Genomic DNA, 23,334 nt, shown 5'->3' with positions numbered 1-23,334 from the left:
AATCAAAGCTGCACTTTAACCTCATAGTCATTGTTTGTTTTCAAATGCAAACTTTTAGAGTAAAGAGCCCAAATAATAAAAAATGCTTCACTGTCCCAATCATTATGGAGGGCACTGTATTTGCATAACAGGCCTATTAGCTATAATATTCCATTTACAACCTGGCAAGATCTTTTTCTATCTGTTTTCATGCAAACATTCCTCAAAAAGTTGATTCACTTGGACACTCCAATGTGCCAATGAGAGTTCAATTCTGGATCATAATTAACTGTATCCCATGCAAAGAGCAAGATAGAGAATGCAATGGCAGGGATGGGGAAAAAAGTAACAATGGCATATTTTCCCTTAGGCTGAGGAAAAATGCATCATTTTTTATTTAAAAAAAATATATATCGTCAAGATTGCCAATGACCAGAAATCAAGCGCCAAAACAAATCAAATGCAATAATAAGTCACAAGGCAGATATATGATCAGAGTATTATCACTCCACATCTCATGTAGGGGAAGAAGAGAGGAGGAGGTCAGAGGTGAACAGCAAACAGGAAGTACCTGGCCCTCCACTCAACCTCCGATCCTTCACATACGCAACTGAGCGAAGGCAGGAAAACATAGAGGGCAAGATTAACACAACACAGGTCCCTGCAATAGACATCACATCGTACCATACCAAACAACATTTTCACAACACAGTCCGGACTGGACTCCATCACACATTCAGAGCAACCCAACGTACAGACAGTGTTTAAGCAGAGGATTAAGACAAACAAGGGAGAAGACTATACAACATTGTATTTCTAAGGTATGGAGAGATAAACTCAGTCAAGGTAGTGATGCCTAGTTTCTGAGAGACCTCAAACACATGCACAGTCTCACACACTCACTCATATACTGTATGACAAATTACTGTGATCGGGTTCTAGATACTTACTGTAGCCCATCCCCTGAAGGAAGTACTTGAATGCTTCAGACAGTTTTCCAGGCTATAAAACAACAAGAAGAGCACGGTTGGACATTTGACCTCCTGAGACTGTGTAACCCTGACCCCAGATGATGTCTATGACCTCTGTGGAGTTCTGTGGAGAGTGCTATAGAGCCAACCCTCTCATGGTGGCAGAATGGCTTATAAAAAGAGGAAGTGGAGATTCATAAGAGGGTTGTATGGAGGCCTTATATAGAGAGGTTAGAGAGGTATTTTAAAGAGGAAGTTAAGGGTCATCTGAGAGTTGCGTCAGAAGAGAGACTGGAGGAAGTAAGTGGGATATGGAGGTGGTGCAGAGGAAGGCATGGCTAAATAATAGTAGGAGTATTTGAATATGGAATGAGAGAATGCAGAGGGCCATCTGAAGGCAGTGTTCTGACCTGTGTGAGCTGAGGAAGTCCACCAGAGTCAGCCATCTGAAGCACAACAGGGGAGAACAGGAACATTAGTCATTACATCAAATGTTTCAACAAGTACAACATGTAAGGCACAATTGTTTTCCATTTGGTTAATTAATTAGATGAAAAATCTAATAAAGACCAACATTTCACAATTAATGCTTTGCATTCATACCTTTAAGAAGGTGGTGTTGGTCGGGTCAAGTTTGGAATTACATTCAACCTTGAGGAACAACAAAATATTACATAAAGGATCACGGTGCTGGATATTTCATTCTTAGATGTACACCACCGTTTAAAAGTTTGGGGTCCCTTTTAAAAATGGCCTTGTTTTTGAAAGAAAAGCATTTTTTTTCGTCCATTAAAATGTATGATCAAAATTGATCAGAAATACAGTGTAGACATTGTTAATGTTGTAAATGACTATTGTAGCAGGAAACAGATTTTTTATGGAATATCTACATAGGCGTACAGAGGCCCATTATCAGCAACCATCACTCCTGTGTTCCAATGGCACATTGTGTTAGCTTATCCAAGTTGATCATTTTAAAAGGCTAATTGATCAATAGAAAACCCTTTTGCAGTTATGTTAGCACACCTGTAAACTAACTGTGGTTAAAGAAGCAATAAAACTGGCCTTTAGACTAGTTGAGCATCTGGAGCATCTGTGGGTTCAATTACAGGCTCAAAATGGCCAGAAACAAAGAACTTTCTTCTGGAACTCGTCAGTCTATTCTTGTTCTGAGAAATGAAGGCTATTTCGTGCGAGGAATTGCCAAGAAACTGAAGATCTTGTACAACTCTGTGTGCTACTCCCTTCACAGAACAGCGCAAACTGGCTCTAACCAGAAAAGAACAAGGAATGGGAGGCCCCGGTGCACAACTGAGCAAGAGGACAAGTACATTAGTGTTTAGTTTGAGAAACAGACGCCTCACAAGTCCTCAACTGGCAGCTTCATTAAATATTACCCGACTCCAGGATGCTGGCCTTCTAGGCAGAGTTCCTCTGTCCAGTGTCTGTGTTCTTTTGCCCATCTTAATCTTTTCCTTTTTATTGGCCAGTCTGAGATATGGCTTTTTCTTTGCAACTCTGCCTAGAAGGCCAGCATTCCGGAGTCGTCTCTTTATATATACATACATATATACATATATATATAAAATTGAAATCAATAGGATTGTAGAGACATAGATGTTGTGAATGAAAGACTGAAGAGAGGCTTGGAGGGAGGTGGGGGAGAGGGTGGACCCAGCTACTGAAGTCTGCTGCAGTGATGAGTCATTCCAGCACACGGGGTGTGTACAGAAGTGTGCTGGCAGACACATTACATACCAATAAATATTAAAGCGACATCCATCTCTCTCTCTCTCTCTCTCTCTCAAAAGGTTGTATAACCTGTCATTTTACTCCTCCCCTGTCCATCCCCTCCTATCATCCCTACATTTACAGAGGAGGGATGTGATTAAGCCTTGACCTCCTGAAAGTCTATCAGATTAACAGTACAGAAAGACACACAGATAGAAATATCTGGCCCATAAGAGCATGTGGAAACCCAGAGACTGGAGCAGAGAGAGAGAGAGAGAGAGAGAGATACATATGGGCCTTGGCGAGGCAGTGAGACACACACAGTTGACTCAGCCGTCCCCGGAAAGGGGTGCCTAGAGAGAGACAGAGAACTGAGCTTCTGCTGACTAACCTGCTTCTGTTTCTCTCAATGAGGGCAAACATACCTTTCAGCATGCCAAGTACTGCACAGAGTCATAACAGAAGGATGGAGGGAAGTAGGGAGGTGAGGAAGGGAGGTAAGGCAGGGAGGAAGGGAGGTGAGGCAGGGAGAGAAGGAGGTGAGGCAGGGAGGAAGGGAGGTGAGGAAGGAAGGGAGGTGAGGCAGGGAGGAAAGGAGATGAAGCAGCGAGGTTAGGAGGTGAGGCAGGGAGGAATGTGGGGTGTGGCAGGGAGGAAGGGAGGGGAGGCAGGAAGGTAAGGCAGGGAGGTGAGGCAGGGAGGAAGTGATGTGAGGCAGGGAGGTGAGGCAAGGAGGAAGGGAGGTAAAGCAGGGAGGCAGGGAGGTGAGGCAGGGAGGCAGGGAGGAAGGGAGGTGAGGCAGGAAGGGAGGTGAGGCAGGGATAAAGGGAGGGATGGCAGGGAGAAAGGGAGACGAGGCAGGGAGGAAGAAGGGGAGGCAGGGAGGTGAGGCAGGGAGAAAGGGAGATGAGGCAGGGAGGAAGGGAGGTGAGGCAGGGAGGAAGGAAGGAAGGGAGATGAGGCAGGGAGGAAGGAAGGGAGGTGAGGCAGGGAGGTGTGACAGGGAGGTAAAGGGAGGGGAGGTGAGGAGGGAGGGGAGGTGAGGCAGGGAGGAAGGGAGGTGTGGCAGGGAGGAAGGGAGGTCAGGCAGGGAGGAAGGGAGGTGGGGCAGGGAGGAAGGGAGGTTAGACAGGGAGGAAGGGAGGTCAGGCAGGTAGGAAGGGAGGTGGGGCAGGGAGGAAGGGAGGTGTGGCAGGGAGGAAGGAAGGGAGGTAAGGCAGGGAGGTGAGGCAGGGATAAAGGGAGGTGAGACAGGGAGGCAGGGAGGTAGAGGAGTAAGAGATTGAAATGGAGTGAGGGTGTAGATGAGAGAAAAGGACTCACCACTCCCTCCTCAGCTGGAGCGTTGTCACCAACAACAAGCATGACAGGGCACCTAGAAACACAGAGCACAGATCAGCAACACACACACATACACAAATATGGCTAATTTCAGTAACCTGTTATGAATGTTAAAGAGAGAGACTCACTTCAGGGTCTTGGCATTGATGATGGTCCCAGAGCGGTTCATCTCCAGATCCCTACGGCTGAGAGGGAGAGGAGAACTGTGAGACACACTGCTTACATTCTCTCACATAATATATTGTGCTCCCACCATCTGCCACACACACACACACACACGCACGCACGCACACACACACACACACACACACACACACACACACACACACACACACACACACACACACACACACACACACACACACACACACACACACACACACACACACACAGTTTGCAATACACACACACACACACACACACACACACAGTTTGCAATACCTAGTGTGTGTGTGTGTGTGTGTGTGTCTGTCTGTACACACTAGGTGTGTGTGTGTGTGTGTGTGTGTGTCTGTACACACTAGGTGTGTGTGTGTGTGTGTCTGTACACACTAGGTGTGTGTGTGTGTACAAAAAAATAAGAACAATCCAACATTTATTTTTGATACTGTCGTAAAGCTAACTAAAAAGCAGCATTCCCCAAGTGAGGATGGCTTTCACTTCAGCAGTAATAAATTAAAGAACTTCTTTGAGGAAAAGATCATGATTATTAGAAAGCAAATTACGGACTCCTCTTTAAATCTGCGTATTCCTTCAAAGCTCAGTTGTCCTGAGTCTGCACAACTCTGCAAGGACCTAGGATCAAGATAGACACTCAAGTGTTTTAGTACTATATCTCTTGACACAATGATGAAAATAATCATGGCCTCTAAACCTTCAAGCTGCATACTGGACCCTATTCCAACTAAACTACTGAAAGAGCTGCTTCCTGTGCTTGGCCCTCCTATGTTGAACATAATAAACGGCTCTCTATCCACCGGATGTGTACCAAACTCACTAAAAGTGGCAGTAATAAAGCCTCTCTTGAAAAAGCCAAACCTTGACCCAGAAAATATAAAAAACTATCGGCCTATATCGAATCTTCCATTCCTCTCAAAAGATTTTGAAAAGGCTGCTGCGCAGCAACTCACTGCCTTCCTGAAGACAAACAATGTATACGACATGCTTCAGTCTGGTTTTAGATCCCATCATAGCACTGAGACTGCACTTGTGAAGGTGAATGGCATCAGACCGAGACTCTGCATCTGTCTTCGTGCTCCTAGACCTTAGTGCTGCTTTTGATACCACCGATCACCACATTCTTTTGGAGAGGTCGGAAACCTAAATTGGTCTACACGGACAAGTTCTGGCCTGGTTTAGATCTTATCTGTCGGGAAGATATCAGTTTGTCTCTGTGAATGGAATCCTCTGACAAATCAACTGTACATTTCGGTGTTCCTCAAGGTTCCGTTTTAGGACCACTATTGTTTTATCTATATATTTTACCTCTTGGGGATGTCATTCGAAAACATAATGTTAACTTTCACTGCTATGCGGGTGACACACAGCTGTACATTTCAATGAAACTGTTTGTCCTCGCTAGAAGCCTGTGTTTCAGACTTAAGGATGGCTGCAAACATTATACTTTTAAACTCGGACAAAACAGAGATGCTTGTTCTAGGTCCCAAGAAATAAAGAGATCTTCTGTTGAATCTGACAATTAATCTTAATGGTTGTACAGTCGTCTCAAATAAAACTGTGAAGGACCTCGGCGCTACTCTGGACCCTGATCTCTCTTTTGATATCAAGACTGTTTCAAGGACAGCTTGTTTCCATCTACGTAACATTGCAAAAATCAGAAACTTTCTGTCCAAAAATGATGCAGAAAAATGAATCCATGCTTTTGTTACTTCTAAGTTAGACTACTGCAATGCTCTACTTTCCGGCTACCCGGATAAAGCACTAAATAAACTTCAGTTCGTGCTAAATACGGCTGCTAGAATCCTGACTAGAACCCCAAAATTTGATCATATTATTCCAGTGCTAGCCTCCCTACACTGGCTTCCTGTTAAGGCAAGGGCTGATTTCAAGGTTTTACTGCTAACCTACAAAGCATTACATGGGCTTGCTCCTACCTACAGTGCCTTGCGAAAGTATTCGGCCCCCTTGAACTTTGCGACCTTTTGCCACATTTCAGGCTTCAAACATAAAGATATAAAACTGTATTTTTTGTGAAGAATCAACAACAAGTGGGACACAATCATGAAGTGGAACGACATTTATTGGATATTTCAAACTTTTTAACAAATCAAAAACTGAAACATTGGGCGTGCAAAATTATTCAGCCCCCTTAAGTTAATACTTTGTAGCGCCACCTTTTGCTGCGATTACAGCTGTAAGTCGCTTGGGGTATGTCTCTATCAGTTTTGCACATCGAGAGACTGACATTTTTTCCCATTCCTCCTTGCAAAACAGCTCTAGCTCAGTGAGGTTGGATGGAGAGCATTTGTGAACAGCAGTTTTCAGTTCTTTCCACAGATTTGCGATTGGATTCAGGTCTGGACTTTGACTTGGCCATTCTAACACCTGGATATGTTTATTTTTGAACCATTCCATTGTAGATTTTGCTTTATGTTTTGGATCATTGTCTTGACAAATCTCCGTCCCAGTCTCAGGTCTTTTGCAGACTCCATCAGGTTTTCTTCCAGAATGGTCCTGTATTTGGCTCCATCCATCTTCCCATCAATTTTAACCATCTTCCCTGTCCCTGCTGAAGAAAAGCAGGCCCAAACCATGATGCTGCCACCACCATGTTTGACAGTGGGGATGGTGTGTTTAGGGTGATGAGCTGTGTTGCTTTTACGCCAAACAAAACGTTTTGCATTGTTGCCAAAAAGTTCAGTTTTGGTTTCATCTGACCAGAGCACCTTCTTCCACATGTTTGGTGTGTCTCCCAGGTGGCTTGTGGCAAACTTTAAACAACACTTTTTATGGATATCTTTAAGAAATGGCTTTCTTCTTGCCACTCTTCCATAAAGGCCAGATTTGTGCAATATACGACTGATTGTTGTCCTATGGACAGAGACTCCCACCTCAGCTGTAGATCTCTGCAGTTCATCCAGAGTGATCATGGGCCTCTTGGCTGCATCTCTGATCAGTCTTCTCCTTGTATGAGCTGAAAGTTTAAAGGGACGGCCAGGTCTTGGTAGATTTACAGTGGTCTGATACTCCTTCCATTTCAATATTATCGCTTGCACAGTGCTCCTTGGGATGTTTAAAGCTTGGGAAATCTTTTTGTATCCAAATCCGGCTTTAAACTTCTTCACAACAGTATCTCGGACCTGCCTGGTGTGTTCCTTGTTCTTCATGATGCTCTCTGCGCTTTTAACGGACTCTGAGACTATCACAGTGCAGGTGCATTTATACGGAGACTTGATTACACACAGGTGGATTGTATTTATCATCATTAGTCATTTAGGTCAACATTGGATCATTCAGAGATCCTCACTGAACTTCTGGAGAGAGTTTGCTGCACTGAAAGTAAAGGGGCTGAATAATTTTGCACGCCCAATTTTTCCGTTTTTGATTTGTTAAAAAAGTTTGAAATATCCAATAAATGTCGTTCCACTTCATGATTGTGTCCCACTTGTTGATTCTTCACAAAAAAATACAGTTTTATATCTTTATGTTTGAAGCCTGAAATGTGGCAAAAGGTCGCAAAGTTCAAGGGGGCCGAATACTTTCGCAAGGCACTGTATCTCTCTGATTTGGTTCTGCCGTACATACCTACACGCACGCTACGGTCACAAGACACAGGCCTCCTAATTGTCCCTAGATTTTCTAAGCAAACAGCTGAAGGCAGGGCTTTTTCCTATAGAGCTCAATTTTTATGGAATGGTCTGCCTACCCATGTGAGAGACGCAGACTCGGTCTCAACCTTTAAGTCTTTACTGAAGACTCATCTCTCCAGTGGGTCATATGATTGAGTGTAGTCTGGCCCAGGAGTGTAAAGGTGAACAGAAAGGCTCTGGAGCAACGAACCGCCCTTGCTGTCTCTGCCTGGCCAGTTCCACTGGGATTCTCTGCCTCTAACCCTATTACAGGGGCTGAGTCACTGGCTTACTGGTGCTTTTTCATGCCGTTCCTAGGAGGGGTGCGTCACTTGAGTGGGTTGAGTCACTGATGTGATCTTCCTGTCTGGGTTGGCGCCCCCCTTGGGTTGTGCCGTGGCGGAGATCTTTGTGGGCTATATTCGGCCTTGTCTCAGGATGGTAAGTTGGTGGTTGAAGATATCCCTTTAGTGGTGTGGGGGCTGTGCTTTGGCAAAGTGGGTGGGGTTATATCCTTCCTGTTTGGCCCTGTCCGGGGGTATCATCGGATGGGGCCACAGTGTCTCCTGACCCCTCCTGTCTCAGCCTCCAGTATTTATGCTGCAGTAGTTAATACGTTGGGGGGCTAGGGTCAGTTTGTTATATCTGGAGTACTTCTCCTGTCTTATCTGGTGTCCTGTGTGAATTTAAGTATGCTCTCTCTAATTCTCTCTTTCTTTCTCTCTCTCGGAGGACCTGAACCCTAGGACCATGCCTCAGGACTACCTGGCATGATGACTCCTTGCTGTCCCCAGTCCACCTGGCCATGCTGCTGCTCCAGTTTCAACTGTTCTGCCTGCAGCTATGGAATCCTGACCTGTTCACCGGAAGTGCTACCTGTCCCAGACCTGCTGTTTTCAACTCTCTAGAGACAGCAGGAGTGGTAGAGATACTCTTAATGATCGGCTATGAAAAGCCAACTGACATTTACTCCTGAGGTGCTGACTTGCTGCACCCTCTACAACTACTGTGATTATTATTATTTGACCATGCTGGTCATTTATGAACATTTGAACATCTTGGCCATGTTCTGTTATAATCTCCACCCGGCACAGCCAGAAGAGGACTGGCCACCCCACATAGCCTGGTTCCTTTCTAGGTTTCTTCCTAGGTTTTGGCCTTTCTAGGGAGTTTTTCCTAGCCACCGTGCTTCTACACCTGCAATGCTTGCTGTTTGGGGTTTTAGGCTGGGTTTCTGTACAGCACTTTGAGAGATTTCAGCTGATGTATGAAGGGCTATATAAATAAATTTGATTTGATTTGTGTCTGTTTGTCTGTCTGTCTGTGTGTGTGTGTGTGTGTGTGTGTGTGTGTGTGTGTGTGTGTGTGTGTGTGTGTGTGTGTGTGTGTGTGTGTGTGTGCGTGCGTGCGTGTGTGTGTACACACTAGGTGTGTGTGTTACCTGTTGTACATGTTCCAGAAGAGCTGCAGGTTGACCTGGTTGACGGTGTTGTTGATCTGTTGACGGTAACTCTGGACCAGCTCTGTGTTGTTCATCAGCTCCTCCTGTACAACCATCCACAATAACACAGGTAGACTGAGAGACTGGTGTCTCTGAAGGTTATTAACATTACACAGCCTGCAGTCTAGTGTTGTTGTTATTATTGTGTGTAGTCCGAAGCCTCCAGTCTAGTGCTGTTGTTATTATTGTGTGTAGTCCGAAGCCTCCAGTCTAGTGTTGTTGTTATTATGGTGTGTAATCCAAAGCCTCCAGTCTAGTGTTGTTGTTATTATGGTGTGTAATCCAAAGCCTCCAGTCTAGTGCTGTTGTTATTATTGTGTGTAGTCCGAAGCCTCCAGTCTAGTGTTGTTGTTATTATGGTGTGTAATCCAAAGCCTCCAGTCTAGTGTTGTTGTTATTATGGTGTGTAATCCAAAGCCTCCAGTCTAGTGTTGTTGTTATTATGGTGTGTAATCCAAAGCCTCCAGTCTAGTGTTGTTGTTATTATGGTGTCTAATCCAAAGCCTCCAGTCTAGTGCTGTTGTTATTATTGTGTGTAGTCCGAAGCCTCCAGTCTAGTGTTGTTGTTATTATGGTGTGTAATCCAAAGCCTCCAGTCTAGTGTTGTTGTTATTGTGGTGTGTAGTCCTATGTATTGCCACAAACTATTGTAGGTACGTGGATAATGGTTTGATTACCACACATATCTGGAGTGAGGACTCACCTGGCTAAAGAGGTGGGGCAGGACTGTGTCTGGAAGAGCACTGGTGAGCCCAGAGAGCTGGAGAGGAAGAGAGAAAGAGAGAGATGAGGAAAGAGAGATAGATATTATTACCTTGCACCAATTGCAAGTACAGCAGCCATTTTGATAGTTGTAATATGCTTTAAAAGGTAACTCTGTTTATGTGTTTGCCACAGAGGTCTGCTACCTTGCCAGTGGCCCAGTCGATCCAGCCCTTCCCGTTGGGGTCGATGTTGAGCAGCACCAGGCCCTCCACCAGATCAGGGAAGATCAACTGAGGGCAGAGCAGAGCAACGCTGTCTTATGTTAGATAGATACCACAGGAGGCTGCTGAGGGAAGGATGGATCATAATAATGTCGGGAACGGAGCGAATGGAATGGCATCAAACACATAGAAACCATGTCTTGATACCATTCCACTAATTCCACTTGAGCCATTACCATGAGCTCATCCTCCCCAATTAAGGTGCCACCAACCTCCTGTGGTAGATACACCTGGGATCATTATTAGGCCCCAAAATATGAAATATGTGGAAAAGCAAAGAACAATAACCGGGTATGACTTACAGCAAATTTGGCCAGGACGTAAGCGCCAGCCCCAACTCCAATGCCCACAATGCTCTTGAATCTGTCAAATGAGAATGGTTTGAATTACTTTACAGGTTCATTCATGCATTCAAAGTTGAACAATATGGATAATATGTGTACTGTTTACTAGGAGAGAGAGGAAGGGGAGGCCCACTCACCCAAAGTGCTGCACTACACTGGGCAGCATGCCTGCCAGCTGGTCCATGGTGGGGTACTGGTACCTGTTGAGAGGTGAGGTGGAGATGTTTAGTTAAACAGTCACGTGACCAAGAGACAGCACTGAAGGAATCCCTGTCTATCTGTCTGTCTGCACACTCCAGCCAATACAAGACACCAGAGGTGCATGGATAGGTATACGTGTGTTTAGGTGTTATATACCCCTGTGGCATCTGAGAGGCTCCAATCTGCTGTCCAGGAGCATCCACATGACACACCACAAAGTGCTTGGTGATCTCCTGCATGTCCTCGTTGTGGAAGAAGCTGTTGAAGCACAACTTGTCTGTGCAGGGCAGAGAGAGAGAGAGACAGAGGGAAGAAAACGTTAAACATGCACTAAGCAGAGAGCACCTCGTCAGCAGGGAAAATGACCTGAGGTTTTACTTTGAGTCATTCCATTATCATCTGGGTGCTTGAGTGATCGTACATTAAGTCAGAGTAAAGAAAAGACGATCTAGTTTGATATACTGCATTTTAACTGAGGTTATAGGTTAACTGAAGTGCCATCCCATGTTTAACAGACCAGCAATGACACCCTATATACCTCACCTCTGAATACCTACAACAATATCAACAACTCTGATCAACAACTCTGTTTCCCCCCCTCCCACCGCCGCTGTTGTCCACGTTCTCTTCGGTTTGTGGTGACAGACAACAACATGGAGTTGCTAAGGTGATAGAAAATAGGAGGCAGGCATGCAGCGGCAGGCAGGCAGGCATGCAGAGGGAGGCAGGCATGTAGAGGGAGGCAGGCATGCAGAGGGAGGCAGGCATGTAGAGGGAGGCAGGCAGGCATGCATAGGGAGGCAGGCAGGCATGCAGAGGGAGGCAGGCAGGCATGCATAGGGAGGCATGTATAGGGAGGCAGGCAGGCATGCAGAGGAGGCAGGCATGCAGAGGGAGGCAGGCATGCAGAGGGAGGCAGGCATGCAGAGGGAGGCAGGCAGGCATGCAGAGGGAGGCAGGCAGGCATGCAGAGGGAGGCAGGCAGGCATGCATAGGGAGGCATGTATAGGGAGGCAGGCAGGCATGCAGAGGGAGGCAGGCATGCAGAGGGAGGCAGGCAGGCATGCAGAGGGAGGCAGGCATGCAGAGGGAGGCAGGCATGCAGAGGGAGGCAGGCATGACAGAGGCAGGCATGCAGAGGCGGGAGGCAGGCATGCAGACAGAGGCAGGCAGGCAGAGGGAGGCAGGCATGCAGAGGGAGGCAGGCAGAGGGAGGCAGGCAGGCAGAGGGAGGCAGAGGAACAGCTGATCTACAGTGCAGCAGTGCTGACCCCTCCCCCAACACCACCCCGCTTGTATGATAGGGATGTTTTTCTGACCTACATTTCTCACTCTCCCTCTTTCTTCTCTCTCCAGCCGTCATTCTTTCATTACCCAGTCCTTTGTTGACTGACCACTGACAGACAGTGCTATCTTGTGGAATGCAGTTTGTATCTGGTACTTCAATGGCCTGGATCCTATTTCAGACAGCTACTGTCAATGCAGTTGTAAAGTAGATTATTAAATATTGTGTTTTGTATCCTGGAGTCATTTCCTGCAACAAGTGTAACAATACTCCCTGCAAACTGCAGCAACATTGAAAAGCAGTCCCCGTCCACCAATTAGAGGAGCTAACGAGCAGGCTCAGCTGGGAGGTAGTAACGGACATGCTGGGTAAATGTGAGAGAGTCACACTGTCTGTCTGCGCTCTGCAGTGGGCTGGCTGGACCGCTGTCAGGGAATGCTACTGGTACTCTGATATAGCTCCCAGAATGGAGTCCAATTATCACCTCAGATAGGCACAACACCTCCCGGGGCTGACAGCTCGACGGATACAGCTGCCAGATCCCACCATGAACAGCACCCTTAGGAAGTGTGGCAAGATGAACCCTGGAACCAGCTGCAGGTCATTGTTACATGACAGATGGTGGTGCAACAAAGACATGAACTCACACATGGAGCACACACTGAAAACACGTGTGCACGCGCACACACACACAAGCGTAGCGGCAGGGTAGCCTAGTGGTTAGAGTGTTGGACTAGTAACCGAAAGGTTGCAAGTTCAAATCCCTGAGCTAACAAGGTACAAATCTGTCGTTCTGCCCCTGAACAGGCAGTTAACCCACTGTTCCTAGGCCGTCATTGAAAATAAGAATTTGTTCTTAACTGACTTGCCTAGATAAATAAAGGTCAAATAAAGGTAGAAGGACAGTGTTTGTACTCACGGTTAAGCCCCACATCATGGTAGGTGAGGATGGCAGGCTTGTTTCCTTTGGGGGCCCCACGAATAACCACGTGTAGCATCCCATACGGAGTCTCAATGTCATGTTCCTGAAACAGACAAATACTCATATTTAAATGCATGTACATTTACTGCCACAGGGACGCATTCTGTACCTCTGCACATACAGTCAATGCCATCTTGGTGGGGTTCAATGGAGTTCACTGATGAGCACAAACAGTTGACCCACTATCACTGAGATGTAATAGACACCAACCTTCCACTTCTGATCAACATAAAAGGAGAATTCTGAGAGGCCTGACAACATATACTGTAAAGCACAGGTGTCAAACCCGTTCCACGGAGGACCGAGTGGCTGCGGGTTTTCGCCTCTCCCTTGGTACTTGATTGATTAATTAAGGTAACTAATTAGTAAGTAACTTCACCCCCACATCTGGTTTTCTAGGTCTTAAATGAAAGGAAAAAACAAAAACCTGCAAACATTCTATGCAATAGCATATTAATTACAAAATGTTATTGTGTGGTGTTGACATAGTTACAGGGTCTCATTGGTATTTCAATCTCACATGACCCACATCCTCATCAACACAGCCAGACAGGCAGACACACTCAAAATGGAGGCAGCAGATATTATTTCCATAAACGTTGGTTCAGCGCTCCGGGATTATGTCCTATCACAGCCAGACAGAGAAATGCCACTGATAGGCTGCATCCCAAATGGCACCGTATGAGCCATGGTCAGAAGTAGTGCACTAACTAGGGAATAAGGTGCCATTGAGGATGTACTGTAGCCATAGTCTGTGACGCTAAGTGTTCCCTAACCACGCATCGGTCTGGCACCCAATACATGTATGTCTGACAGTATGCTGCATGCCCTCTGTGAAGCAATTACATCGGCAGCTACTGCAATACACTCACCTGTAAAATATGTTGTCTTTTTTGTCTTTGTGTGACATGAAATGCTTGTGTGAACGATTGACGGATACAATGTAAAGGTAAAGGTCATTTGGGTTGTCTAAACGTGTAGTATGATAGGGGTTGATGGAATGGGTAAAACTATTTTGGTATTTTCTGGATGGCAGCACAATAGACTGCAGGTAAAACAGCACCTGTATCACTGCAAATACTCCCTCCCTCTCTTAGTCTCTTCTGTGATTTCTTTGTCTCTCACTCATCCTCCTCTCTAATTCCCTTCCTCCCTCACTCCCAAGGTCACACAGACATCCAAGTGCGGAATAATTTGCATCTCCCCCAGACTTACGGGCATCTCTGTGTAGGCTTGCATGTGTTGCAGAATGCATTAGTGTGTCACAGCCTTAGTGTGTCAGTGTGTCTCCACGGAGACATTACACGACTGATCATTAGAGCAACACAATAACAGTACAACAACCACGCCACTATGCAACATTAACTCATATGTTCAGTTATATAATAAAACCACTACTAGACTACTAATATTTCAACATGCAGATTTCACTCATGATCCCAGAGCATTAAAACAGATGGGTACATGATAGACAGCTAGTCGTTCTGCTACGATATAAACATGGTATAAGAACATGCGTGTAGAAGGTAAGACGTGGTTGTGTGTGCGCACGAGAAATAAACGTGTGCACATTGTGCTTGTCATGCACATCCACGAACAGAGGAGTTTATTAAGGCACAGCAGGGAATTTACTTGATCAAAATACCCTCACGCTATCAGTCACTCAGTCACCTGCAGACACACTTCACACCGCCACTCACCCCATCCCAGCATTCAGGCATGGTGCCTGAGTAAGTGTGCTCGGTGGAGGAGGAGAAAGCGGAGGAAGAGCGGCAGGAGGAGTAGGAGCTGCGGGTGGAGACGAGACATTCAGAGCCCGTCCTCTCTGGTAGTGGGACTGCTGCTGCTGGTGGTCTCTGTCTCGTCTAGCCTCGTCCTGTTCTAGGGCTGAGCTCTGCAGGCTTGCTGCTGCCCTCTCTCTTCCCCAGACACCTTATAAACCCACCGTGAGGGCGTGCTGAGCTCAAGCCCTTTGGCTGGCTCTCTGCATCTGATTGGTTGGCTGCCCAATCAGTCACAGCATCTTCTCTGCTGTGCTCTTGTTTTGCTCTCTCATCACCACCACCACTGCTCTATATCAGGGGAGATTCTCTCTCTTTCTCTCTCTCTCTCTACCTCTCTCCCTTCAATTTGAAAGGGCTTTATTGGCATGGGAAACATATGTTTACATTGCCAAAGCAAGTGAAATAGATCAAAGTGGAATAAACAATATCAAATGTACAGTAAACATTACACTCACAAAAGCCATGCCATATTATGGGTATGTACAGTGTAGTAACAATGTGCAAATAGTTCAAGTACAAAAGAGAAAATAAATCAAATAATTATGGGTTGTATTTACAGTGGTATTTGTTTTTACTGGTTGCTCTTTTCTTGTGGCAACAGGTCACAAATCTTGCTGCTGTGATGTCACACTGTGGTATGTCACCCAATAGATATGGGAGTTTATCAAAATTGGATTTGTTTTTAAATTCTTTGTGGATCTGTGTAATTTGAGGGAAATGTGTGTCTATAATATAGTCATACATTTGGCAGGAGGTTAGGAAGTGCAGCTCAGTTTCCACCTCAATTTGTGGGCAGTGTGCACATAGTCTGCCTTCTCTTGAGAGCCAGAACTGCCTAAGGTGGCCTTTCTCAATAGCAAGGTTATGCTCACTGAGTCTGTATATAGTCAAACCTTTCCTTAATTTTGGGTCAGTCACAGTGGTCAGGTATTCTGCCACTGTGTACTCTCTGTTTAGGGCCAAATGGCATTCTAGTTTGTTCAGTTTTTTTGTTAATTCTTTCCAATGTGTCAAGTAATTATCTTTTTGTTTTCTCATGATTTGGTTGGGTCTACTTGTGTTGCTGTCCTGGGGCTCTGTGGGGTCTGTTTGTGTTTGTGAACAGAGCCCCAGGACTAGCTTGCTTAGGAGACTCTTCTCCAGGTTCATCTCTCTGTATGTGATGGCTTTGTTAGGGAAGGTTGAGAATCGCTTCCTTTTAAGTGGTTGTAGAATTGAATTGCTATTTTCTGGATTTTGATAATTAGCAGGTATCGACCTACTTCTGCTCTGCATGCATTATTTGGTGTTTTACGTTGTACACAGAGAATCTTTTTGCAGAATTCTGCATGCAGAGTCTCAATTTGGTGTTTGTCCCATTTTGTGAATTCTTGGTTGGTGAACGGACCCCAGACCTCACAACCATAAAGAGCAATGGGTTTGATAACTGATTCAAGTATCTTTATCCAGATCCTAATTGGTATGTTGAATTTTATGTTCCTTTTGATGGCGTAGAATGCCCTTCTTGCCTTGTCTCTCAGATCGTTCCCAGCTTTGTGGAAGTTATCTGTGGCGCTGATAGGCCAAGGTATGTATACTTTTTGTGTGCTCTAGGGCAACGGTGTCTAGGTGGAATTTGCATTTGGGGTCCTGGTAACTGGACCTTTTTTGGAACACCATTATTTTTGTCTTACTGAGATTTACTGTCAGGGCCCAGGTCTGACAGAATCTGTGCAGAAGATCTAGGTGCTGCTGTTGGCCCTCCTTGGTTGGTGACAGAAGCACCAGATCATCAGCAAACAGTAGACATTTGACTTCAGATTCTAGTAGGGTGAGACCAGGTGGTGCAGACTGTTCTAGCGCCCTAACCAATTTGTTGATATATATAGTGCATTTGGAAAAAATTCAGACACCTTCACTTTTTACAAATGTTGTTACGTTACAGCCTTATCCAAGAATGGATTAAATTCTATGTCAATCTACACACAATACCCCATAATGACAAAGCAAAAACAGGTTTAGAGTTTTTTTTTAACGTATAAATAAATCAAATATCACATTTACATAAAGTATTCAGACCCTTTACTTTGTTGAAGCACCTTTGGCAGCAATTACAGCATGGAGTCTTCTTGGGTATGATTCTACAAGCTTGGCACCCCTGTATTTGGGGAATGTCTCCTATTTTCTCTGCAGATCCTCTCAAGCTCTGTCATGTTGGATGGGGATCGTCGCTGCACAGCTATTTTCAGATCTCTCCAGAAATGTACGATCGGGTTCAAGTCCAGGCTCTGGCTGGGCCACTCAAAGAAATTCAGAAACTTGTCCCGAAGCCACTCCTGCGTTGTCTTGGCTGTGTGCTTAGGGTCGTTGTTCTGTTGGAAGGTGAACCTTCGCCCCAGTCTGAAATCCTGAGCACTCTGGAGCAGGTTTTCATCAAGGATTTTCCCTCGATCCTGACTAAACTCCCAGGTCATGCCACTGAAAAACATCCCCACAGCATGATGCTGCCACCACCATGCTTCACCGTAGGGATGGTATTGGCCAGGCGATAAGCAGTGCCTGGACAAAGAGTTCAATCTTGGTTTCATCAGACCAGAGAATCTTGTTTCTCATTGTCTGAGAATCCTTTAGGTGACTTTTGGCAAACTCCAAGAGGGCTGTCATGTGCCTTTTACTGAGAAGTGGCTTCTGTCTAGCCAATCTACCATAGAGGCCTGATTGGTGAAGTGCTGCAGAGATGGTTGTGTTTCTGGAAGGTTCTCCCATCTCCACAGAGGAACTCTGGAGCTCTGTCAGAGTGACCATCGGGTTCTTGGTCACCTCCCTGACCAAGGCCCTTCTCCCCCGCTTGCTCAGTTTGGCTTATTGGTGGTTACAAACTTATTCTATTTAAGAATGATGGAGGCCACTGTGTTCTTGGAGACCTTCAATGCTTCAGACATTTTTTGGTACCCTTCCCCAGACCTCGACACAATCCTGTCTCAGAGCTCTACGGACAATTCCTTCGACTTCATAGCTTGGTTTTTGCTCTGACATGCACTGTAAAATGTGGGACCTTATAAAAACAGGTGTGTGCCTTTCCAAATCATGTCCAATCAATTGAAATTACCACAGATGGACTCCAATCAAGTTGTAGAAACATCTCAAGGATGATCAATGGAAACAGGATGCATCTGAGCTCAATTCCGAGTCTCATTGCAAAGGGTCTGAATACCAGTCAAAGGTTTGGACACACCTACTCATTCAAGGGTTTTTCTTTATTTTTACTATTTTCTACATTGTAGACTAATAGTGAAGACATCAAAACTATGAAATAACACATATGGAAATCAAGTAGTAACCCAAAAAGCGTTAAACAAATCCAAAAATATTTTATATTTGAGATTCTTCAAATAGTCACCCTTTGCCTTGATGACAGCTTTGCACACTCTTGGCATTCTCTCAACCAGCTTCATGAGGTAGTCACCTGGAATGCATTTCAATTAACAGGTGTGCTTTGTTAAAAGTTCATTTTAATGCGTTTGAGCCAATCAGTTGTGTTGTCACAAGGTAGGGTTGGTATACAGAAGATAGCCCTATTTGGTAAAAGATCAAGGCCATATTATTGCAAGAACAGCTCAAATAAGCAAAGAGAAAGAATAGTCCATCATTACTTTAAGACATGAAGGTCAGTCAATCCGGAAAATTTCAAGAACTTTGAAAGATTCTTCAAGTGCAGTCGCAAAAACCAACCAAGGGCTATTATGAAACTGGCTCTCATGAGGACTGCCACAGGAAAGGAAGACCCAGAGTTACAATGTAGAAAATAGTAAAAGTAAAGAAAAACCCTGGAATGAGTAGGTGTATCCAAACTATTGACTGGTACTGTATATGTTTTTGCTGTTTGTTCTTTGTTATAGAGCAAACAAGATTGGAGAAGTGGTTTATCCATACATCTCCGTTTTGGATAGATAATTCTTTGTGTTGTTGTTTGTTTAGTGTTTCCCAATTTTCGCAGAAACGGACATTTTGTTTCTTCAATTACATTGTATCAAAGCACAAGGCGAGCCCCAGATGCAGACACAGGCGGCAGATGGTTGGAGTCTTACAATGTTTAATAATCCAAAGGAGTAGGCAAGAGAATGGTCGTGGACAGGCAAAAGGTCAAAACCAGATCAGAGTTCAGGAGGTATAGAGTAGCAGACAGGCTCGTGGTCAAGGCAGGCGGGTACAAAGTCCAGAAACAGGCAAGGGTCAAAACCGGGAGGACTAGAAAAAGGAGAATAGCAAAAGGAGTACAGGAAAAACACGCTGTTTGACTTGACTAAACATACAAGACGAACTGGCACAGAGAGACAGGAAACAGGGATAAATACACTGAGGAAAATAAGCAACACCTGGAGGGGGTGGCGACAATCACAGGAACAAGTGAACATGACACATTGAGCTAATTTCTGATCTGCTGTTCCTTCTTTTTCCATAGTGTATTTCTGTATTGTTTTAGTGATTCACCACAGTGAAGGCGTAGGGTCAGGTTTTCTGGGTCTCTATGTTTTTGGTTGAATACGTTTCTCAATTTCTTTCTTAAGTTTTTGCATTCTTCATCAAACCATTTGTCATTGTTGTTAATTTTCTTAGGTTGTCTGCTTGAAAACAAATACTTGATAGAGAAGCTGAGAGGTCAAATATACTGTTTAGGTTTTCTACTGCCAAGTTTACACCTTCACTATTACAGTCAGTTGTATAAAGTACTTAAGTAAAAATACTTTGAAGTACTACTTAAGTAGTTTTTTGGGGTATCTGTGCTTTACTTTACTATTTATATTTTTGACTACTTTTACTTCACTATATTCCTAAAGAAAATGATGTACTTGATAGGGGTGTCAGTGGGCTGACTGTCAACCCTCTGAGAGACTGGGTTGAGGTCAGTGATAAAGTAGTCTACAGTACTACTGCCAAGAGATGAGCTATAAGCATACCTACCGTAGGAGCTCTCTCTCTCTCCCTCTCATGCAATGATCACATAGACGCTCCTCTTTGAGCACACCGAATCACACATCCCGCGCCCTTGCGCAAAAAACTCTTGTTATTTTATTGTTCAGTTTAATACTACATGTGTAAGTTCAGAGTAAATCAATTTTATGATTGTTTTAATGAGCACTTTGTATCATCTGGTAGGCTGTTTGATTCAGTGTCCTCTGTCTCTGTACAACCCTGTGTGGATGAACCAGTGAGAGATGGTCAAACTTTTAGCTTTTTGCCATTCTCAGTGCAGGTGGTACATAAAGCCCTGAAATCCTTCGATCAGAGAAAGCCTGCAGGTCCTGATCTTTTGGATCCCTGCTTTTTAAATCTGGCAGCTGATTTCATAGTTGAACCACTTACATTTCTGTTCAATCTAACCCTGGAATGTAATGAAATTCCAAATATCTGGAAATCAGCATTTGTCCTACCACTTTTAAAAGGGGGAGATCCAACTCTTTTAAATAATTATAGGCCAATCTCAAAGCTGTCACCCCTGGTGAAAATACTGGAAACCCTTGTAAGTGAACAGCTAAAACAGTTTTTATTTACTAACTCTATTTTATCAATGTACCAATCGGGCTTCAGGAAGAAGCAGAGCACAATTACAGCAGCCATGAAGGTTTTAAATAATATCACTGAAGCCATTGACAAAAAACAGCACTGTGTCTCACTTTTTATTGATCTCTCTAAGGCTTTTGATACAGTTGATCATGCTATACTAAGGCAGAGATTGTCGAGTGTAGGTCTTTCGGAGCATGCAGTTGCATGGTTTGCTAACTATCCGTCTGATAGAACTCAGTGCACTCAATTTGATGGGCTTATGTCTGTTAAATTGTCTGTCTTGAATGGGATGCCCCAAGGCTCTGTACTTGGTCCTCTCTTATTCACTATTTATATAAATGATTTATATAAATGATTTAGACAAAAATGTCCAAAATGCACAACTTCATTTTTATGCTGATGATACTGTTATTTACTGTTGTGCCTCGTCTCTTACAAAAGCTTTCCAGAACATGCAAACTGCTTATTATACTGTTCAACATACCTTGTGTAAATTGAAGCTTATCCTCAATACTGACAAAACTAAACTGATGGTGTTTTCTAAAGCAAGAAATAGACCTCTGAACCTTTCACCTATTACTACCTGTCAGGGCAACGAGATTGAGGTTATAACCTCATAAATATCTTGGAATTTTAATTGATGACGGCCTCTCTTTTAAATAACATATTCAACAACTTACAAAAAAATTGAAGCTGAAATTGGGATTTTATTTGAGGAATAAGGCCTGTTTTTCTTTTGAAGCCAGAAGGAGGCTAGTATCAGCTACATTTATGCCTTTACTAGACTATGGGGATATTTCATATGTGAATGCTTCCGCTCAGTGTTTGAGATCAATTGACACTCTTTACCATGGCACTTTGAGATTTACTTTAAACTGCAAAACCCTTACGCACCACTGCACTTTGTACACCAGGGATGGCTGATCTTCTCTAGTCACTCGTAGGCTCAGTCACTGGTATACTTTTATTTACAAAGCCATTTTGGGTTTATTACCTTTTTATTTGTGCATTTTTATTGTTCAGAAATGTGCTGGGTACTCTCTTCGTTCGCTTGCTTTATCCTGCTAACTGTTCCAAATGTCCGAACTGAATTTGGTAAAAGGGTTTTTATGTACTCTGTGCCATCGTCTTGGAACACCTTACTTAAAATACTTTTAAACTGGAAGAACTTTTCCCGATTGGTGTTTTTAAATCACTGATGAAGTATTTTGAGGCTAATTCCCTGACCTGTCAATGTTTTTAATTTGCTGTTTTGGTTTTTACTAGATTACTTGTAGTTTTTCAAGTTGTCTGTCTGTCATTTTTTTGTAATGACTTGGTGCTGCCTACCTTAGCCAGGGCGCTCTTGAAAAAGAGATTTTAATCTCAATGAGCCCTTCCTGGTTAAATAAAGGTTAAATAAAAAATAAATAAAATGATCTCGTATACTTTACCCCCAATGCCACTTTGGAACGTTTTGTTATATAGTCCATCATGCCATATGGAATCATAAGCATTATAAAAATCAACAAAACATACAAATACTTTTACTCTGCTGTTCTGATGAACATGCTGGTTTATTAGCGTGTGTAATGTGTGTACATGGTCTGTTCTGATGAACATGCTGGTTTATTAGCGTGTGTAATGTGTGTACATGGTCTGTTCTGATGAACATGCTGGTTTATTCGTGTGTGTAATGTGTGTATATGGTCTGTTCTGATGAACATGCTGGTTTATTAGCGTGTGTAATGTGTGTATATGGTCTCTTCTGATGAACATGCTGGTTTATTAGCGTGTGTAATGTGTGTACATGGTCTCTTCTGATGAACATGCTGGTTTATTAGCGTGTGTAATGTGTGTACATGGTCTCTTCTGATGAACATGCTGGTTTATTAGCGTGTGTAATGTGTGTATATGGTCTCTTCTGATGAACATGCTGGTTTATTAGTGTGTGTGTGTGTGTAATGTGTGTATATGGTCTGTTCTGATGAACATGCTGGTTTATTAGCGTGTGTAATGTGTGTACATGGTCTCTTCTGATGAACATGCTGGTTTATTAGCTTGTGTAATGTGTGTATATGGTCTCTTCTGATGAACATGCTGGTTTATTAGTGTGTGTGTGTGTGTGTGTAATGTGTGTATATGGTCTGTTCTGATGAACATGCTGGTTTATTAGCGTGTGTAATGTGTGTATATGGTCTCTTCTGATGAACATGCTGGTTTATTAGTGTGTGTGTGTGTGTAATGTGTGTATATGGTCTGTTCTGATGAACATGCTGGTTTATTAGCGTGTGTAATGTGTGTACATGGTCTCTTCTGATGAACATGCTGGTTTATTAGCGTGTGTAATGTGTGTATATGGTCTCTTCTGATGAACATGCTGGTTTATTAGCGTGTGTGTGTGTGTGTCTCTTCTGTGAACATGCTGGTAATGTGTGTATATGGTCTGTTCTGATGAACATGCTGGTTTATTAGCGTAATGTGTGTACATGGTCTGTGAACATGCTGGTTTATTAGCGTGTGTAATGTGTGTATATGGTCTCTTCTGATGAACATGCTGGTTTATTAGTGTGTGTGTGTGTGTAATGTGTGTATATGGTCTGTTCTGATGAACATGCTGGTTTATTAGCGTGTGTAATGTGTGTACATGGTCTGTTCTGATGAACATGCTGGTTTATTAGCGTGTGTAATGTGTGTATATGGTCTGTTCTGATGAACATGCTGGTTTATTAGTGTGTGTAATGTGTGTATATGGTCTCTTCTGATGAACATGCTGGTTTATTAGTGTGTGTAATGTGTGTATATGGTCTGTTCTGATGAACATGCTGGTTTATTAGCGTGTGTAATGTGTGTACATGGTCTGTTCTGATGAACATGCTGGTTTATTAGCGTGTGTA

The 23,334-nt window shown here is 43.9% G+C and overlaps 1 protein-coding gene across 7 annotated transcripts in view; it reads right to left on the bottom strand.

The window, feature by feature from the left end:
- LOC112219223 (protein NDRG4) overlaps positions 1-23,334 on the bottom strand; it is a 45,036-nt gene that overhangs the window by 6,489 nt on the left and 15,213 nt on the right. For 4 of the 7 annotated variants that reach the window (XM_042301466.1, XM_042301469.1, XM_042301470.1 and 1 more), the window contains 13 exons: positions 13,068-13,173; positions 11,020-11,140; positions 10,800-10,862; positions 10,621-10,681; positions 10,241-10,327; positions 10,036-10,092; positions 9,273-9,376; positions 4,151-4,207; positions 4,005-4,056; positions 1,554-1,601; positions 1,361-1,396; positions 930-981; positions 551-589 (listed from right to left, as the gene is read on the bottom strand). In XM_042301466.1, coding sequence (XP_042157400.1) covers positions 551-589; positions 930-981; positions 1,361-1,396; positions 1,554-1,601; positions 4,005-4,056; positions 4,151-4,207; positions 9,273-9,376; positions 10,036-10,092; positions 10,241-10,327; positions 10,621-10,681; positions 10,800-10,862; positions 11,020-11,140; positions 13,068-13,173 — 883 coding nt within the window. Of the gene's footprint in view, positions 1-550; positions 590-929; positions 982-1,360; positions 1,397-1,553; positions 1,602-4,004; positions 4,057-4,150; positions 4,208-9,272; positions 9,377-10,035; positions 10,093-10,240; positions 10,328-10,620; positions 10,682-10,799; positions 10,863-11,019; positions 11,141-13,067; positions 13,174-14,830; positions 15,028-23,334 lie in introns of those variants that run through there. The other 3 variants (XM_042301471.1, XM_042301472.1, XM_042301467.1) reach the window with 3 other exon arrangements.

The sequence above is a fragment of the Oncorhynchus tshawytscha genome, linkage group LG19 (genome assembly GCF_018296145.1).
Source record: "Oncorhynchus tshawytscha isolate Ot180627B linkage group LG19, Otsh_v2.0, whole genome shotgun sequence".
Taxonomy (NCBI): domain Eukaryota; kingdom Metazoa; phylum Chordata; class Actinopteri; order Salmoniformes; family Salmonidae; genus Oncorhynchus; species Oncorhynchus tshawytscha.
The sequence above is the reverse complement of the archived record's forward strand: the minus strand, read 5'-3'. Positions and strand labels throughout refer to the sequence as shown.